The sequence below is a fragment of the Ixodes scapularis genome, unplaced genomic scaffold (assembly GCF_016920785.2).
Source record: "Ixodes scapularis isolate PalLabHiFi unplaced genomic scaffold, ASM1692078v2 PGA_scaffold2__306_contigs__length_199485367, whole genome shotgun sequence".
NCBI classification, from domain to species: Eukaryota; Metazoa; Arthropoda; class Arachnida; order Ixodida; family Ixodidae; genus Ixodes; species Ixodes scapularis.
Genome location: NW_024609857.1, coordinates 198,240,932 through 198,254,357, shown reverse-complemented (window position 1 = coordinate 198,254,357; position 13,426 = coordinate 198,240,932). Strand labels below are relative to the sequence as shown.

Genomic DNA, 13,426 nt, shown 5'->3' with positions numbered 1-13,426 from the left:
TCACGGGAACAGATACTGCAGATTGCGGACGCTGCAGGTTCACATGTCGCAATGCAATAAACACGAGAGAACCCATGGGGAACACGCTTGTCACGCGTCCTGACGCCGCAGATTGTGCGGTTGATGCTATACCTTTCAGACATCGCGTGATCGATATTCAGCAAGAATCATGGGGTTGGTGATTTTTCGAAATTTTTATGTTATGGATATGCAGCCCAAAACATGGGATAGGTGATCTCTCGGGGGCAGGCATTCTCTTAGAACCTTACGGCGTGCTCTGCAAATTGCAAACTTTTCTTGGGGCACCTCCGGCGATTTCTTTGTCAAAGAAAGCAAAAAATTGTATTCCGTGGTGCCACAAGCAGTTTCCACGTTGGCAGCACTTGGCCAGTAGGCACAGAAAGCGATGTGACCATCCTTAGGCCCAACCACTAGGGAAATTTCATGGTGCGAAAGCGGATTACAGACCACAGCATGTTTGCTGACATTAGTGTATTTGATGAACTAAACACCTCATAGGACTGGGTGATGCTCAGGCCAAGCTTTGTTGGGGTTGTGCGTGCCACGCTCAATTCCGTAGCTTCCGTGGGAACGCCACCATAATGCAACCATTCTGGCTTGGTTTGGCGTGGCTTGGCCATGTAATTGGCTCGGCAGCCTGGCGGCTAGTCGCACACTGTGCTCATTCCCTCCTTTTCTTGACCGCGCACATGGTACATAAAAGCAATAAAATGTGCTTGGGTGTGATTTGAGTTTGGTCAGCATTATCCCCACACTTTTTAATGCTCCCAGAGTTGCAGGAATTTTCGAGTGCATAAAAAATCCTTAGAATTAAGTGGTCCTTAAATTTTGAATTACCACTCATTTTTACAGTTGAGCTGTTATGCACTAGGATCTAGAAAAAAATGTGTCTGGTCTCTTGTTGTCAGCTCTAGGCATTGCCTTTAAGGTCGTCCTAAAGGCTGTCCTAGGCGTCGTCCTTTTGGCGGCATCCTCGAGGTCATCCTAGAAGTCGTCCTTGTGGTGGTCGTTCTAGACGCCATCCTCAACGTCGTCTTCGAGGTCATCTTAGAAGTCGTCCGAGAGGTCGTCCTTTAGGTGGCGTCCTCGAGGTCTTTCAAAAGTCGTCCTTGAGGTCATTCTGGATGTCGTCCTTGAGGTCGTCCTAGAAGTCGTCCTCTAGGTCATCCTAGAAGTCGTCCGTGAGGTCGTCCTTGAGGTCATCCAGGACGTCTTTGAGGATGTCCTAGAAGTCGTCTGAGAGGTCGTGCTAGACGTCGTCTTCTAGGCGTCTTCCTCGAGGTTATCCTGGGATTCATACTTGAGGTCGTCCTAGAGGTCGCCCTCTAGGCATCGTCCTAGACGTCGTAAAAACAACAGCTTCGCTGCTCCTCAATCTTCATGTGAAGTGGAAGGGCCTTACAATTATGTTTTTATAGACTCGTACGTGGAATTGCCAGGCTGCAACCCTATTTTGAACAAGCCAAAAATTCTAATGAAGCTACTTTGAATTACCGAGAGTTGACCGTAAGCCCATAGGAGCCATTATTAAAACAGAAATGTGACAATACTAGGGATGGCCGAATATTCGGTTATTACGAATAGACCATCGAATTCTGTACTATTCGGCATTCGCTTCGAATCGAATTTAAGTATTCGGTAATATTGAATCATTTGTCAATATCGAATTATTCGGCCTTTCCGAATACTCTGGCCTGGATTTCCGGCCAGGGGGCGCAAGCTTCCGACCATTTCGTGCTCCCGAACTCAGTACACTTGAAATTGAGAATTACAGTACTTTTAATACCAAATAAGGGCAAATATAAAACTATAATGTAAACATATCTAGTGGTATTTGTTGCTTGCACTATTCAAACTATTCGATTCTAAATTATTCGGCCAACGTCACTGTTCGCTTCGAATTCGATTCGGACCCAAAATCCTCTATTCGCCCATGCCTAGAGAATACTCCCGAATTGAGCTTGGGACAAAGTGATTCCCAAGCAGATACTATACAGACGGAGGTTACAGGGCAGGTCAGGTGCGTAGGGACAGCTAACAGTAGGCTTATAAAGTAAAACGTTCACACCAGCTCGATGATGCTGACAAGTACCCGGAAACAAAGAATGCGTTGAGCTACCACACGTAAAGAGTGTGGTAGCACTAGCATCGACGTATGTTAGCACCACTCGTTGCGCACTGACAGCAGATACACAACCCATACACTTTGTGCATATGGTAGCCGAACATGATCCATGTCCCTCAGTCTTTGTCAGCACAATGAAGCTAGCGGAAATCTTTTTTTTTGTTTTTTTGTTTTAATAAATTGAGGGATTACTTAGCCAAAGAATGGCGACCTATCAGAGTCTACAAAAGTTTTGCCATGGGGGGGGTGTTGCCAACGAAAGTGAACCACCTGTTTCAAGGGCGGCCTTCCGGCCGCGTCGACACCTTGGCCACCAAAGGCCATATCAGCTTTGCCTCTCTTCGCAGGAGGGCCTGATGCAGCTGGAGAGCTACAAGTTTGTTCCGCTCATCTACCAGCTGGCAGCCCGGATGAGCCGCCCCAGGGCCCGGGGGCAGTCGGACTTTGCGACTCTGCTCTTCCAGGTGACGCTTTTCTTGCGAGTTACAACATGCGACGGAGTGAACGCGTGGTTCCTGAGGTGATATGGCACTTGGAACACGTGTCCGACCGTTTAGTGGTCACGTATGCATCGCGCCATTGCCCGTCGCAGTCCCGGCGGCAGCGCTGATGGATCCGGCTAGCACCAGTTGTGCAGGCCGTAACCTGACGAGCTCTTCGGCTCGTCAGCTTACGGGAGCTTTGGCAGCCAGAAGGTGGGACGCCACGATGACGCCGATGCTCAGATTTGCTCGACTTTTTTGCCAAAACTTGCGGACGGGCTGCCAGGATTGCGACGTTCGACGACACGACGGGACCACTTCTGACACATGGTTAGGATGGGACAGTAGACACGCCAAACAAAGACATATTTCAGGCGCCGTTGTTAGTGTTGCCACCAGTCGAGTGTTTGACCGAAACGGCCGGTCTTTTTTTGTATGGCAGGCTGGTTGCGGTTTCTATCTAAAACCAGCAGTCGTGCGTCAATTTTCTCAACTGTCCAAGCGTTTTTTTTTTTGAGGGAGGTCATAAATATTTTTAGCTCAAAACCAAGTTCCAGCGCTAAGTAAACTTCTAGCGCAACACTTTGCTCTAGCGCGAAACTACCGCAAAATGTTCTTGTCAACGTATATTGTTTTTACACAAAGTTCTCGAAAATCTGTTTAGGACTCCCAAGTAGAGGAAGCGCTTGAGCGAGCTTGCTTGAGAAACGACTGCATCCCTCAAAATCTCCAAGTGACTGTGGGAGCAAGCAGGAAAATGAAAGGAAAATAGGAGCAGGACAGCCTGCGCGGGTGCAGGAAACATGTGAGGACTATTGTCTCGAGAGCTATCTGTGTCTTTGAGGTAAGGAGGAATGGTTTTATGACTTCTAACAATTGTTGGCATCCTGACAAACACGCGTGGTGCAGACAGACACACACCCGTCCAAGGAAGCAGGCAGCCGCAGCGTTTCCACTTTGTTTCCAATTTTACGCTTGTTTTCTTTTCAGACACATACGTTCACTTAATGCTAAGACAAAACAAAAAAATTGCTTATTGAAATTATTGTTTTTATATTTTGTTGTATTTTGGGGCCTTTTTTGCATTTTTTGGGAGGGTTTGCCCGGCACATGCTGAAGCATGAGCCGGCTGTCTCCGGGAGAGGCTGCCACCTGTAGCCAAATTGTAGCCTGCGTGTGACAGGAGCAACGCACAATCGAAATGGCTTGCTGAGTGCATGTCTGCTTACTTACCGTCCTGCACAGCATGAGTAGAGCTGTGGGGTTGGTTTTGGGCTCTTTTGACTAAATGGTATGTGGGTACGTACCAGGGTTCTCCCCACGGTGGGCGGCAGTGGCTTTGCCACCCACAGCTCCGGCCTACCGCCCACTGCTCGATGATGCCACAAGATGACAATGCAATTTTGCTGTACGCATGGTTGCAGCTCGTCGTACTCGGCAGACCCGCACACCGCCACGTTATCGCGTGCTATTGCATCGCCGACTACCGGCACTCCTTCAAAGAAGGAGTGCGGAGCCAACCCCTTTTAAATACCAAAGCCGTAATGCGAAGTGAGATTGCACCATCAGGAAAGGCCAACACTGGACACAGATTCAAAACGAGTGCTGCGTCAGCCTTCGAGTCAAGTTTGAGACAAACGTTGACGCAATCGTCGTGTCCCACCTGTGCCCAGCTCTGGCCTTCTCCGGTGACGCCATCTTATTCAGCACTATGGCTTTGCGATCTAAAAGGTGTTGGCAGAGCGCCACCGGCAGTGCAGGGAGGGTGAGGGGGAGAGGGTGGTCGTCTGAGTAGAAACAGAAAATAAAGCAGACGCGACAAACACGCACTGCGCAGCAGTTCTCTCCGCAGACGGTGAGCAGTGGAGAGCAGAGCCGAAAAGTCTTTTTTTTTCCACTGCTCAATGCTTGCTCCCGCCGTGGCTTGCTTTGTCTATGCCCCTTCACTCGCTCCCCCGCCTTTCCTTCCCCATTTTTTTCTTTCTTTCTTTTTTTCTTTTTTGCTTGGCATTCTGTTTTTTTGTTTTTTTTTATCACCATGGCTTGGCGCCCCTCACAGGGCCGCGAAGTTAAAGAGCCCTACGCAAAAAGCGTTCTGTCGGCAAGCCAGGTTCTATTGCATTGCAACCAAGCCCCGCTGCTTGCATGGTGGTCATGTCCACCACTAAAAAAATTCTGGGGGAAACCCTGGTATCTGTATATGCAGGTTATTGAGTTGAGTGTTGTGTATTTGTGTACTTACCGTATTTACTCGCATAATGAACGCACTTTTTTTTCTGAAAAATCGATGCAAAGTTAGGGGGGGCGTTCATTACGCGAAGTAAAATTTTTGCGTCCCTATTTACTCCCATAATGAACAGACCTTTTATCCTGAAAAACCAAAGTAACTTCTTATCCCTTTGCGCGCGGTGCCCGACCCGGTAACCAAACTAAGCTGTGCAAAAAAAAAAAAAAAAAAAGCTCCTTTTTTTTTTCTAGTTTTTTGGTTTTTTGGGGGTTTTTTTGCCGCCTTTTGCAAGCTGTCTTGTTTGCTTAGGCGTTGCTGAGGCGAGGGCTCTCCGCTTATCTTTCTTATCTCCTTGCCCCCCCCCCCCCCCGTAACCAAGCTGCGCTGTGCAAAAAAAATAAAGAAGAAAAAAAAGCTCATCTTTTTCTTTTGTTTTTTTCTCAGTTCCTTAATTTTTTTTTTTTTTTTCTCTTTTTGTCGCTTTTTGCAAGCTGTTTCATTTGCTTAGAGGGCTTCTCGGCTCCTCTTTCTTACCTCCTTGCGCGCGGCCCCCCATAACCAAACTGCGCTGTGCAAAAAAAAAAAAAAGAAAAAAAAAAAAAAAGCTCCTCTTTGTTTTTGTTTTTTCTTAGTTCCATGTCTTTTTTTTTTGCCGCCTTTTGCGAGTTGTTTTGTTGGCTCAGAGCGCTTCTCTTTCTTACCTCCTTGTGCTCGGCGGCGCGCGAACCCAAAGTCCAGACTCAACACCTCCTAGAAGACAAGGCCGTAGCGCTCTACTCGTGATGTCGCGAGGGAAGGCCATCAGGGACGGCGAAGCAAAGGCAACGCGCGTGGATGGATCGTCGTAACGTGCTTTTAGTCACATAAGCGTGTCTTATTAGCTAAATTGAAAGCTGCACATAGCAACGGGTCTTGAAAACATTTCATTATACGGGCAAAATATTACACCGCAAAGTGATCGGTATGAAATGGTACGAGGAAGGCGTCTAAGAGAAAACATTGATTTACACAATTATTGCTGCAGGATTGCATACTTTACGCAGAAATACTTTGACAAAATGGCAAGACACGCAGTGATTGGACACAGCAAAACAGGTCACATTGAAAAATCAGGTAGACGTAGTCAACGCGGACACGGCTAGAGGAATGTCACGATCATGTAAGCGATGATATCGCGTGCAGTCACTGAATTCTTGCATCATACCCCGGCCACATGGCAAAAATAATGTAATTTCGATCGAATGAAAATATGGCGCCGACAGATCAGCTTCCGACGCTCATATAATCACTCAAAACAGCCAGCTGATTAAATCCCGTATTATTTGATCAAGATATATTAACTTTTCCGTGTGGCAGGGGTATTAAACTTACTATTTACAGTCAACCAATTTAATTATCTTTATGGGCTCGAGGTGCCTAAGAACAAAATATAACCTATTCTGTATACAATAATACTATTACCTTAATACAGTTAAGATTCTAGTATCAACGCGGTAAAGGCAACAAAATAACATTAGTATAAATAAACACATAAGCACAAACAATGCACTTTCAATAATCAGACAAACTTGTCCTTCCAGTAAAAACTAGAATATAACCACGCATAATTATAAATGTCGACGCAATAGCAAATGGATAATGACGAAGAACACAACTCCATTCTATCACGATATAAAAAAAAAAAATTGTCTGCAGCACTTTACTCGCGTCTTACATGACCAAGAAAGCCCGTAAATAAGTTGTTCCTCACCTGTCGATCGTATCCATACGTCCCACACGATCGATCACGAAAAAATTTTAGTACAAACTTCAAGAAGTCTCTCTGTCGAGAGAGGTCATCGGCCAGTGTCATTGTTGACTAGTTGCCACACACGTCAGTCAAACCGTAGCAGGACTTGTTTCACGAATCCACGTAAATGCCGTAGTATCAAACAAAACACACACACAAAAAAAAAAAAAAAAAATCTCCCCGAGATTGCGGTGACGACAAAAAAACAACGGGTAGGAGGATCAAAAGAATCACACACACACACACGCGCGAGAGCGGCACCAGCAGTTTGGGACGACCCATCTCTTCCTCGTTTGCGCTCCCTCCCAGCGGCGATGAATGGATTTTTTTTCGGTTCCTTTCCCTTCTGAAAGGTCTCAGCGTACCTTTGCATGCAGTCAGCAGCTCACACGCAACGTAAATTTACCAGAATCAGAGCCCGTACGAGGGAAGATGTCGCATCGGAAATTCGGAGCCGGTTCACTCTTCGAAAAGTGTGGGGACCTGCAGGACTGCGCTTAGTCTCGCGGTTACGGGGATAATCAAAAATATAAATTTGGTACTTTCAACCTTAATAACGCGTTGTATATTACGTTTGTATTATATATATCTAATAAATTGTACAAGACTGCGCTTTTAAAATGTGTATTAATGTCGGATAAACGGGCACGAACATTAATGCGCCGATACGCGTCGACAGCGCATTTTCTCACGTAGTTGCGCCATGGCCTTCCTTCCTCCGCCATTGTGACGTGCCCGCTCGGAGCGCTATGGCCTTCTCTTCTAGGAGGTGTTGCCAGACTGCGCCCTGCAAAAAAAAGCTCCTCTCCATGTTCTTTTTTCTTGCTTCCGTTGGATCTTTTTGAATTTTTTTAAGGCGTTTTTTCGCTCGTGCTGCCCATGCATTCGCGACCTCGCTGCGCCAGGATAAAAAAGTGCGTTCATTTCGCGCGCGTGGGGGGAGGGGGTCAAAATTTTGACATCCGAGTTGGGGGTGCGTTTATTATGCGAGTGAAAAAAAAAGTCGAAAATTTGAGAGCCGACTTGGGGGGTGCGTTCATTACGCGAGTGCGTTCATTGTGCGAGTAAATACGGTACATATGCTATTGTATAATATCTACATTAATTGATTTCACTTTGGGAAGCTCGTGTCAAAATATATTAAATTTGTATATATTAAAAACTGTCAAATCTGCGTTTATTCTTCCAGTCCAATACCACATAATCCCCCCCCCCCCCCCCCAGCATGGCCAGTTTTTTCTTCATGGAAAGCTGGCAACCCTAACTGTAGTTGACTAACCAATGTAGCAGCAGCCTCCGTAGCAGCACACTTTTTGGAGCGCAGCTCTTAGGTGCCTGTTTCTGACTTGAGCGGCGGCGGCAGCATAACCGGGCATTTCATTATGGGTAAATTTCCCCGCTAAATTTAGCGGAAAAATGTTTCCGATAAATTTATCAGAAAAAAATCCCCGCTAAATTTAGCGGAAAGCTTTTCTCCGCTAAGTTTAGCGGAAAATTTTTCCCGCTAAATTTAGCGAAAATTTCCCGCTAAATGAGAGGGGAGGGGGAGGAGGGCATACTTTCCCCTCCTGCTCCTCAAGAGCTGCACTCTAATTCGGGATTATGGAGAATTGTAATTGTCTTTTATTATTTATTTAGCAGGAAAGTGGTTCGATGTTACACTCCTGTTATGACCTCGCAAGAGATTGACCGTATCAATGAAGAATAAGATAAAAGAAATACAGTTAATTCGTCCCCTTTAAGGGGCTTTAACGGGTGTGGGGAATTAAAGGGGGCAGAAATATACAAAACAGGTTATCAATTCAATACAGTCGCTCTGCAGCAACATTTCTGTAAACTAAAGTCTGAACAGTTGACGGCATAAGCGGTACCAAGTACACGTGTGCGAGCGTGAGGGGACAGTGCAGATGGGCCCTGGCAACCCTTCCTCTTTTTTGTCCCCCAGCTGATTGAGCGGGTAGTCAGGGAGCACCCCCACCAGACTCTGCCAGTGGTGCTGGCACTCTGCAATGCGGAGAAAGACGCCGAGGCCACGGGGAAGTCTTCCAACATGGCCGCTCCCCGAGCCAAGAAGGCCAAGACGACCGGGGCACCCGCAGAGGTGGGGGCCGCCTCTCTTCTCGTCGGTAACCCATGGTCGCCAGACGTTTGCAGGGAACTGGATTCCCGGGCATCTGTCAGGGCAGAAATAATGGCTGCTTTGTTGCTTGCGGCCCATTCAATGGGGAATGGGTTTTATGCGGCGTTTTCTGCGAGTAAATTGTCACGCACGAGCTTCATGAACAAGTGAGATGCTGAGAGCGTTAGAAACATTAAAATGGAAAAAATATTTCTATGTAAGGGCATAGATTGGGTATACCAATTTTTACTAATTAGATTTACTCATTTTTCCACCAAACAAATTAATTTTTTGGCACAATATTTGCGTTGTTGGATGCAATTTAGGTGGGGAGGGGGGAGGTAGCCCCGCCCAGTATTTAGCTAGCTAAGTACCTTTTCTCCACTCTGATTGGTTGGACAGATTACTAACGTGTGAAATGTTTGTTGTAAAATTTTTTTTTCGTGCTGCAATTGTGTTATTATGTTTGAGAAACAAATAGTCTGGTAGCGGGTCATTATTGCTTTAAAAAATATTCCCTTCGTTTCGGTTTTAAGTGAAGACACTACCCAGGAATATCAACTCTTGAACCGCTCCCTCAATCGGAGCGATATTTGCAGGTGGTTATTTGTACCCCTATAGAAGGAGGGCATGCAAAGTTTGAGCCCTATGAACCAAGTTTATGAGGTTCTATACCCCCAGAACGTAGCTTTGCATGGAATCTGCTCAATGAATCTATCTTTGAGAAATGGCGTTAATAGTCACATATCTTTCTGGTAGAATGCATATTGGAATACCATGTTGCTGGTCACTATAAAAAGAAATTTAACAAAACATGCATTTTTCAGCTAAAAAAATTAATGAATAAAATGTTATCTTTGCATTTATTCGTCACCCGTCAATCGTGACAATGTTGCAATATCGGTCAGTCTACGTTTATTTTCCTCGCACTTACCAACAGCTTGGAGGCCTTCACAGTGAAGTGCACAAACATACAATTCAGTGAACACAATGCATCAATTCTGGTTTCTGAAGGCACAGATCGGTGCAGAAATCATCAATGTTGGTGAACTGCGTGTCAAAATTATCTCGGATTCGCAAAATTGGTGACAAGTTGCGACGAAGATCTGGATTGGCACTTGTAAAATCTGCATTAGCTCAAATGCTTAATGGAAGAGAGGATCGTAGGACCGTCTATTGAACCCCAAATTAACGCGCGCAAAAATGTATCCTCCCGGAGAGACCTCCCTTTGTTTAAAGTATGCAATTTCTATCCGGCTAAAATGTCCTCTTTGCCCCGAACGACATAAACGAGGGCTTCTTGTTCCCCGGCAGGACCGCGTGGAGGGAGCGCGCTTGCTGGTGTCGCGCCTGCGCCAAGCGGGGGGCACGGTGGCCAGCACCCTGCCCCAGCTGGAGCGGCTGATGGACGCCTACATCCAGCTGGCCTACCTCGACCCTCCGCAGACGGGGGCCAACGGTCAGTGGGGCTCGAGGGGATGGCCGTCACGGGGAAACCGAGACCGTCGAAGCGGTTGCCAAGGCGCTTCCGTGTCTTCTGTAGTCGTCGACAAAGTGAAATGGCGTGGAGGAGCTTGGGTTGTCCTGCCTCCAGCACGATTGGCTTTCGGACGACACTTTGCCGTCTCATGCTCCTCGAGCCCGTTTAGCCAAAGTACGCCGGAAGTGGTGGAGTATGCACCGAAAGCCCTTGCAAAGACGCCATTTCCACCTTGCGAGTGACTACAGCAAACATGGGGCTAGCTCATTTCTTCCGTTCCCGTACACATGGGTCACGTGGATTTTGGAGTTCGTACGAGGGGCGTAATATGATTTACGCTTAATTTTTTTTTTTCTGGAGACACCAGCCACTCGGAGGTTGCGGTAGATGCGTTCTCCTCAATATACTCCTCCCGAGGCCATACGTATTTTCCCTTCCTTCGTGGCAGCTTTCTCGCACCCTGCCAGAACCACTTTTTAAAAGTGTGCCGCCTCCGCACCGGGACAGTAGCTTCCAGCTCATCAGTGTGTCCCAAATGGCATCCTCGCGGGGGTTTTAACGCAAAATGCGTTCTATTAACCGAATTATACTGTCAAACCTCATTATACTGAGCACGGATATATAGAATTATTGCTTATATCGAATCGTTGTTGAACTGTCATAAGAATTCCGTGCATTTTTAAATTTTTTTATGGCAAACTCGTTCGGTTAAAAAACGAATATATTGAACTCCGCAGCACCCCAAAGCGTGTGCTCCGAAGACAAGCAGCAGGCTTTTCCGCAGCACATCAAGGGATACGGCGGGCTTTCCCGCAACATATTGGAGGATAGCGGTGGCGCACCAGGCGTTTGCGACTTCTAGAAGCGCATGCCTTCTTGAAGCTTTATGCCCCTGGTGCCTGGAGCGCCATCCAGACTCGACGGCACACGGGCTCAGTCAGGTCAGTGGCTCAGTCGTATCGTATCACCAACATCTCCTATATCGGTTTTTTCATGCGCTTGTTGCGTAGCTCCTGCAGTTTCGTTCTTCCGACGTTGCGTCAACAACGTGAGGCATTCTGATGCTATCAAACACAAAGAAACGTATGTCGTTGACGTTTGCGACAAAGCTTGAAATCATCCGCCACATTGAAAAAGGGGAAAAGAAGTGCGGCGTTGCCGAAGTGTACAACATACCGCGAAGCACTTTGAGCACGCTGCTGAAGATGAAAGGTGACATCAAATCGAAAGGTGAACACAGCAAGCACTCCGACGCATGCCGTGTTCGGACACCGGCTTTCGAAAAGGTGGAAAGATCACTTCACAAGTGGTTTATGAACGCAAGGGCTCGGAACATTCCAGTGTCGGGGCCGATGCTTCAACAGAAAGCAAAGGACTTTGCGTTCATCCACAAAGCACAAAACTTTGCCGCAAGTAGCGGGTGGCTTCAACGTTTCAAAGCCCGTTACGACATTGTTGGGAAGACGGTCTCGGGAAAAAGCGAGGACGCCAATATGGAGAGCATATAGAAGTGGCTCGAACAAGAGTGGCCCAGTGTTCTCGCAAACTATCAGCCAAAGCAAATTTTCAATGCTGATGAGACAGGCTTCTTCTGGCAGATGCTTCCGCGACAAACGCTTGACACCCGCGGGGAGAGGTGCCATGGTGGTAAGCAAAGCGAAAGACGCATCATGCACGGTTCTCTTGGCTGCAGATATAGATGGCAGCACTAAACTTCGACCCCTTGTCATCGGCAAGCTTCAAACCCCGCACTGCATGCGCAACCGCCGGGATATTCCTGTGACATACACCTTGAACAAGAAGTCACGAATGACGCGCGATATCTTTGAAAAATGGCTGAAGGACTGGGACACAAAGCTTGCAAACCAGGGTCGCAAGGCGTGCCTCCTTGTCGACAATTGCTGGGCACACCACACGAACGTGCAGCTCAAGAACATAGAGCTCAAGTTTCTGCCGCCGAACACTACGTCAAAACTACAGCCGTTGGATCAGGGTATAATCCGGATGTTCAAGGCTATTTATAAGTGCAGGCTTATCGAAACTTTGCTCCTCAAGCTGAAAATGAGCCAAGACCTCAAGATCGACCTTTTAGGTGCCAACCAAATACTTAAAGCTGCATGGGAGAAGGTGAAGCAAGAGACGATAGCCAACTGCCTTCGTCACGCTGGGTTTGTCGTCGGTGCCGAGGAACCGTCCGAGGAAGATGGAGCGTTTGGCGATTTTGAAGAACCTGCTCTCAACAAAACATGGAGCGAATTTTCACGTTTTGTGGATGCTGTACCCGACAGCATGACCATCAACGATTTTGTCAGGGATGATGAAGAAGCGGGGACCACGGCTGAACTAGCCGACGTGGAAGTCTTTGTGGAGGTCACCCGCGAGCTGGCTCCAGAAGAGATGGCTACCGAACCTGGCCCTTCAAACGCCAAGGACCTTGCTCCGCTCCCGACTTTGGGCACAGCTGTGGCCGCTTTGACACTTTTACGCCGCTACTGCGGCGCAATCGACGGTAGTGGTCTGGCGCTGGTGGACTGTTTAGAGACCGTAGAGCGGGCGGTAGTAAGGCATGCAGTCAACTCCAAGAAGCAGTCTACGCTGCGGCAGTTCTTTTCGCCGGAATAGTTCATATTAACGCTTCACTTGAGTAGTAATTTTTGCCGCTAGCTTTCTAGTGATTAAATCGCTCTGCACTTTCACGCATTTTTGGTGTGATTTTGTATATTGGATTTTGGTTATATTGAATTATTTCACGGTCCTTGCACTGTTTGATATACCGAGGCCCTACTGTATGAGAGAACTGTCTCGGAGAACCGTCACGAAGAGCCAAAGAGATGTTTGGCATCAGGTTGCACGGAGGTGTCGTGTGATGCCACGACTTCGTGACATTATGTGACAGTGTGGCATCACGTGACGGTAACTTTAGTTCAGGGGTTCTCAAACTGGGTTCCCTGAACATAGGGGTTCCACAAGCTGGCCTCATGGGCTGTGCGAGCACCCCAATTGCAGTGTCCCCCCTTAGTTTAACCTTTCCTCGGACTGAGAATGAGTTGGTGTTGCAGAAAAAGCAACCGCACTCTTCGCACTAATATGTGTATATATACCGTAATATCCCGAGTCATCGCCCACCCCCCTACCACCTGAAATTCATTAAAAAAGTGGGGTGGGCCATGTCTCGGTGGGTGA

At 47.3% G+C, this 13,426-nt stretch overlaps 1 protein-coding gene across 1 annotated transcript in view; it reads left to right on the top strand.

The window, feature by feature from the left end:
• LOC8039133 (serine-protein kinase ATM) overlaps positions 1–13,426 on the top strand; it is a 397,758-nt gene that overhangs the window by 326,442 nt on the left and 57,890 nt on the right. The window contains exons 49-51 of the mRNA XM_040208992.3: positions 2,494–2,610; positions 8,590–8,745; positions 10,078–10,222. Of these exons, the coding sequence (XP_040064926.2) occupies positions 2,494–2,610; positions 8,590–8,745; positions 10,078–10,222 (418 nt within the window). The remainder of the gene's footprint in view (positions 1–2,493; positions 2,611–8,589; positions 8,746–10,077; positions 10,223–13,426) is intronic.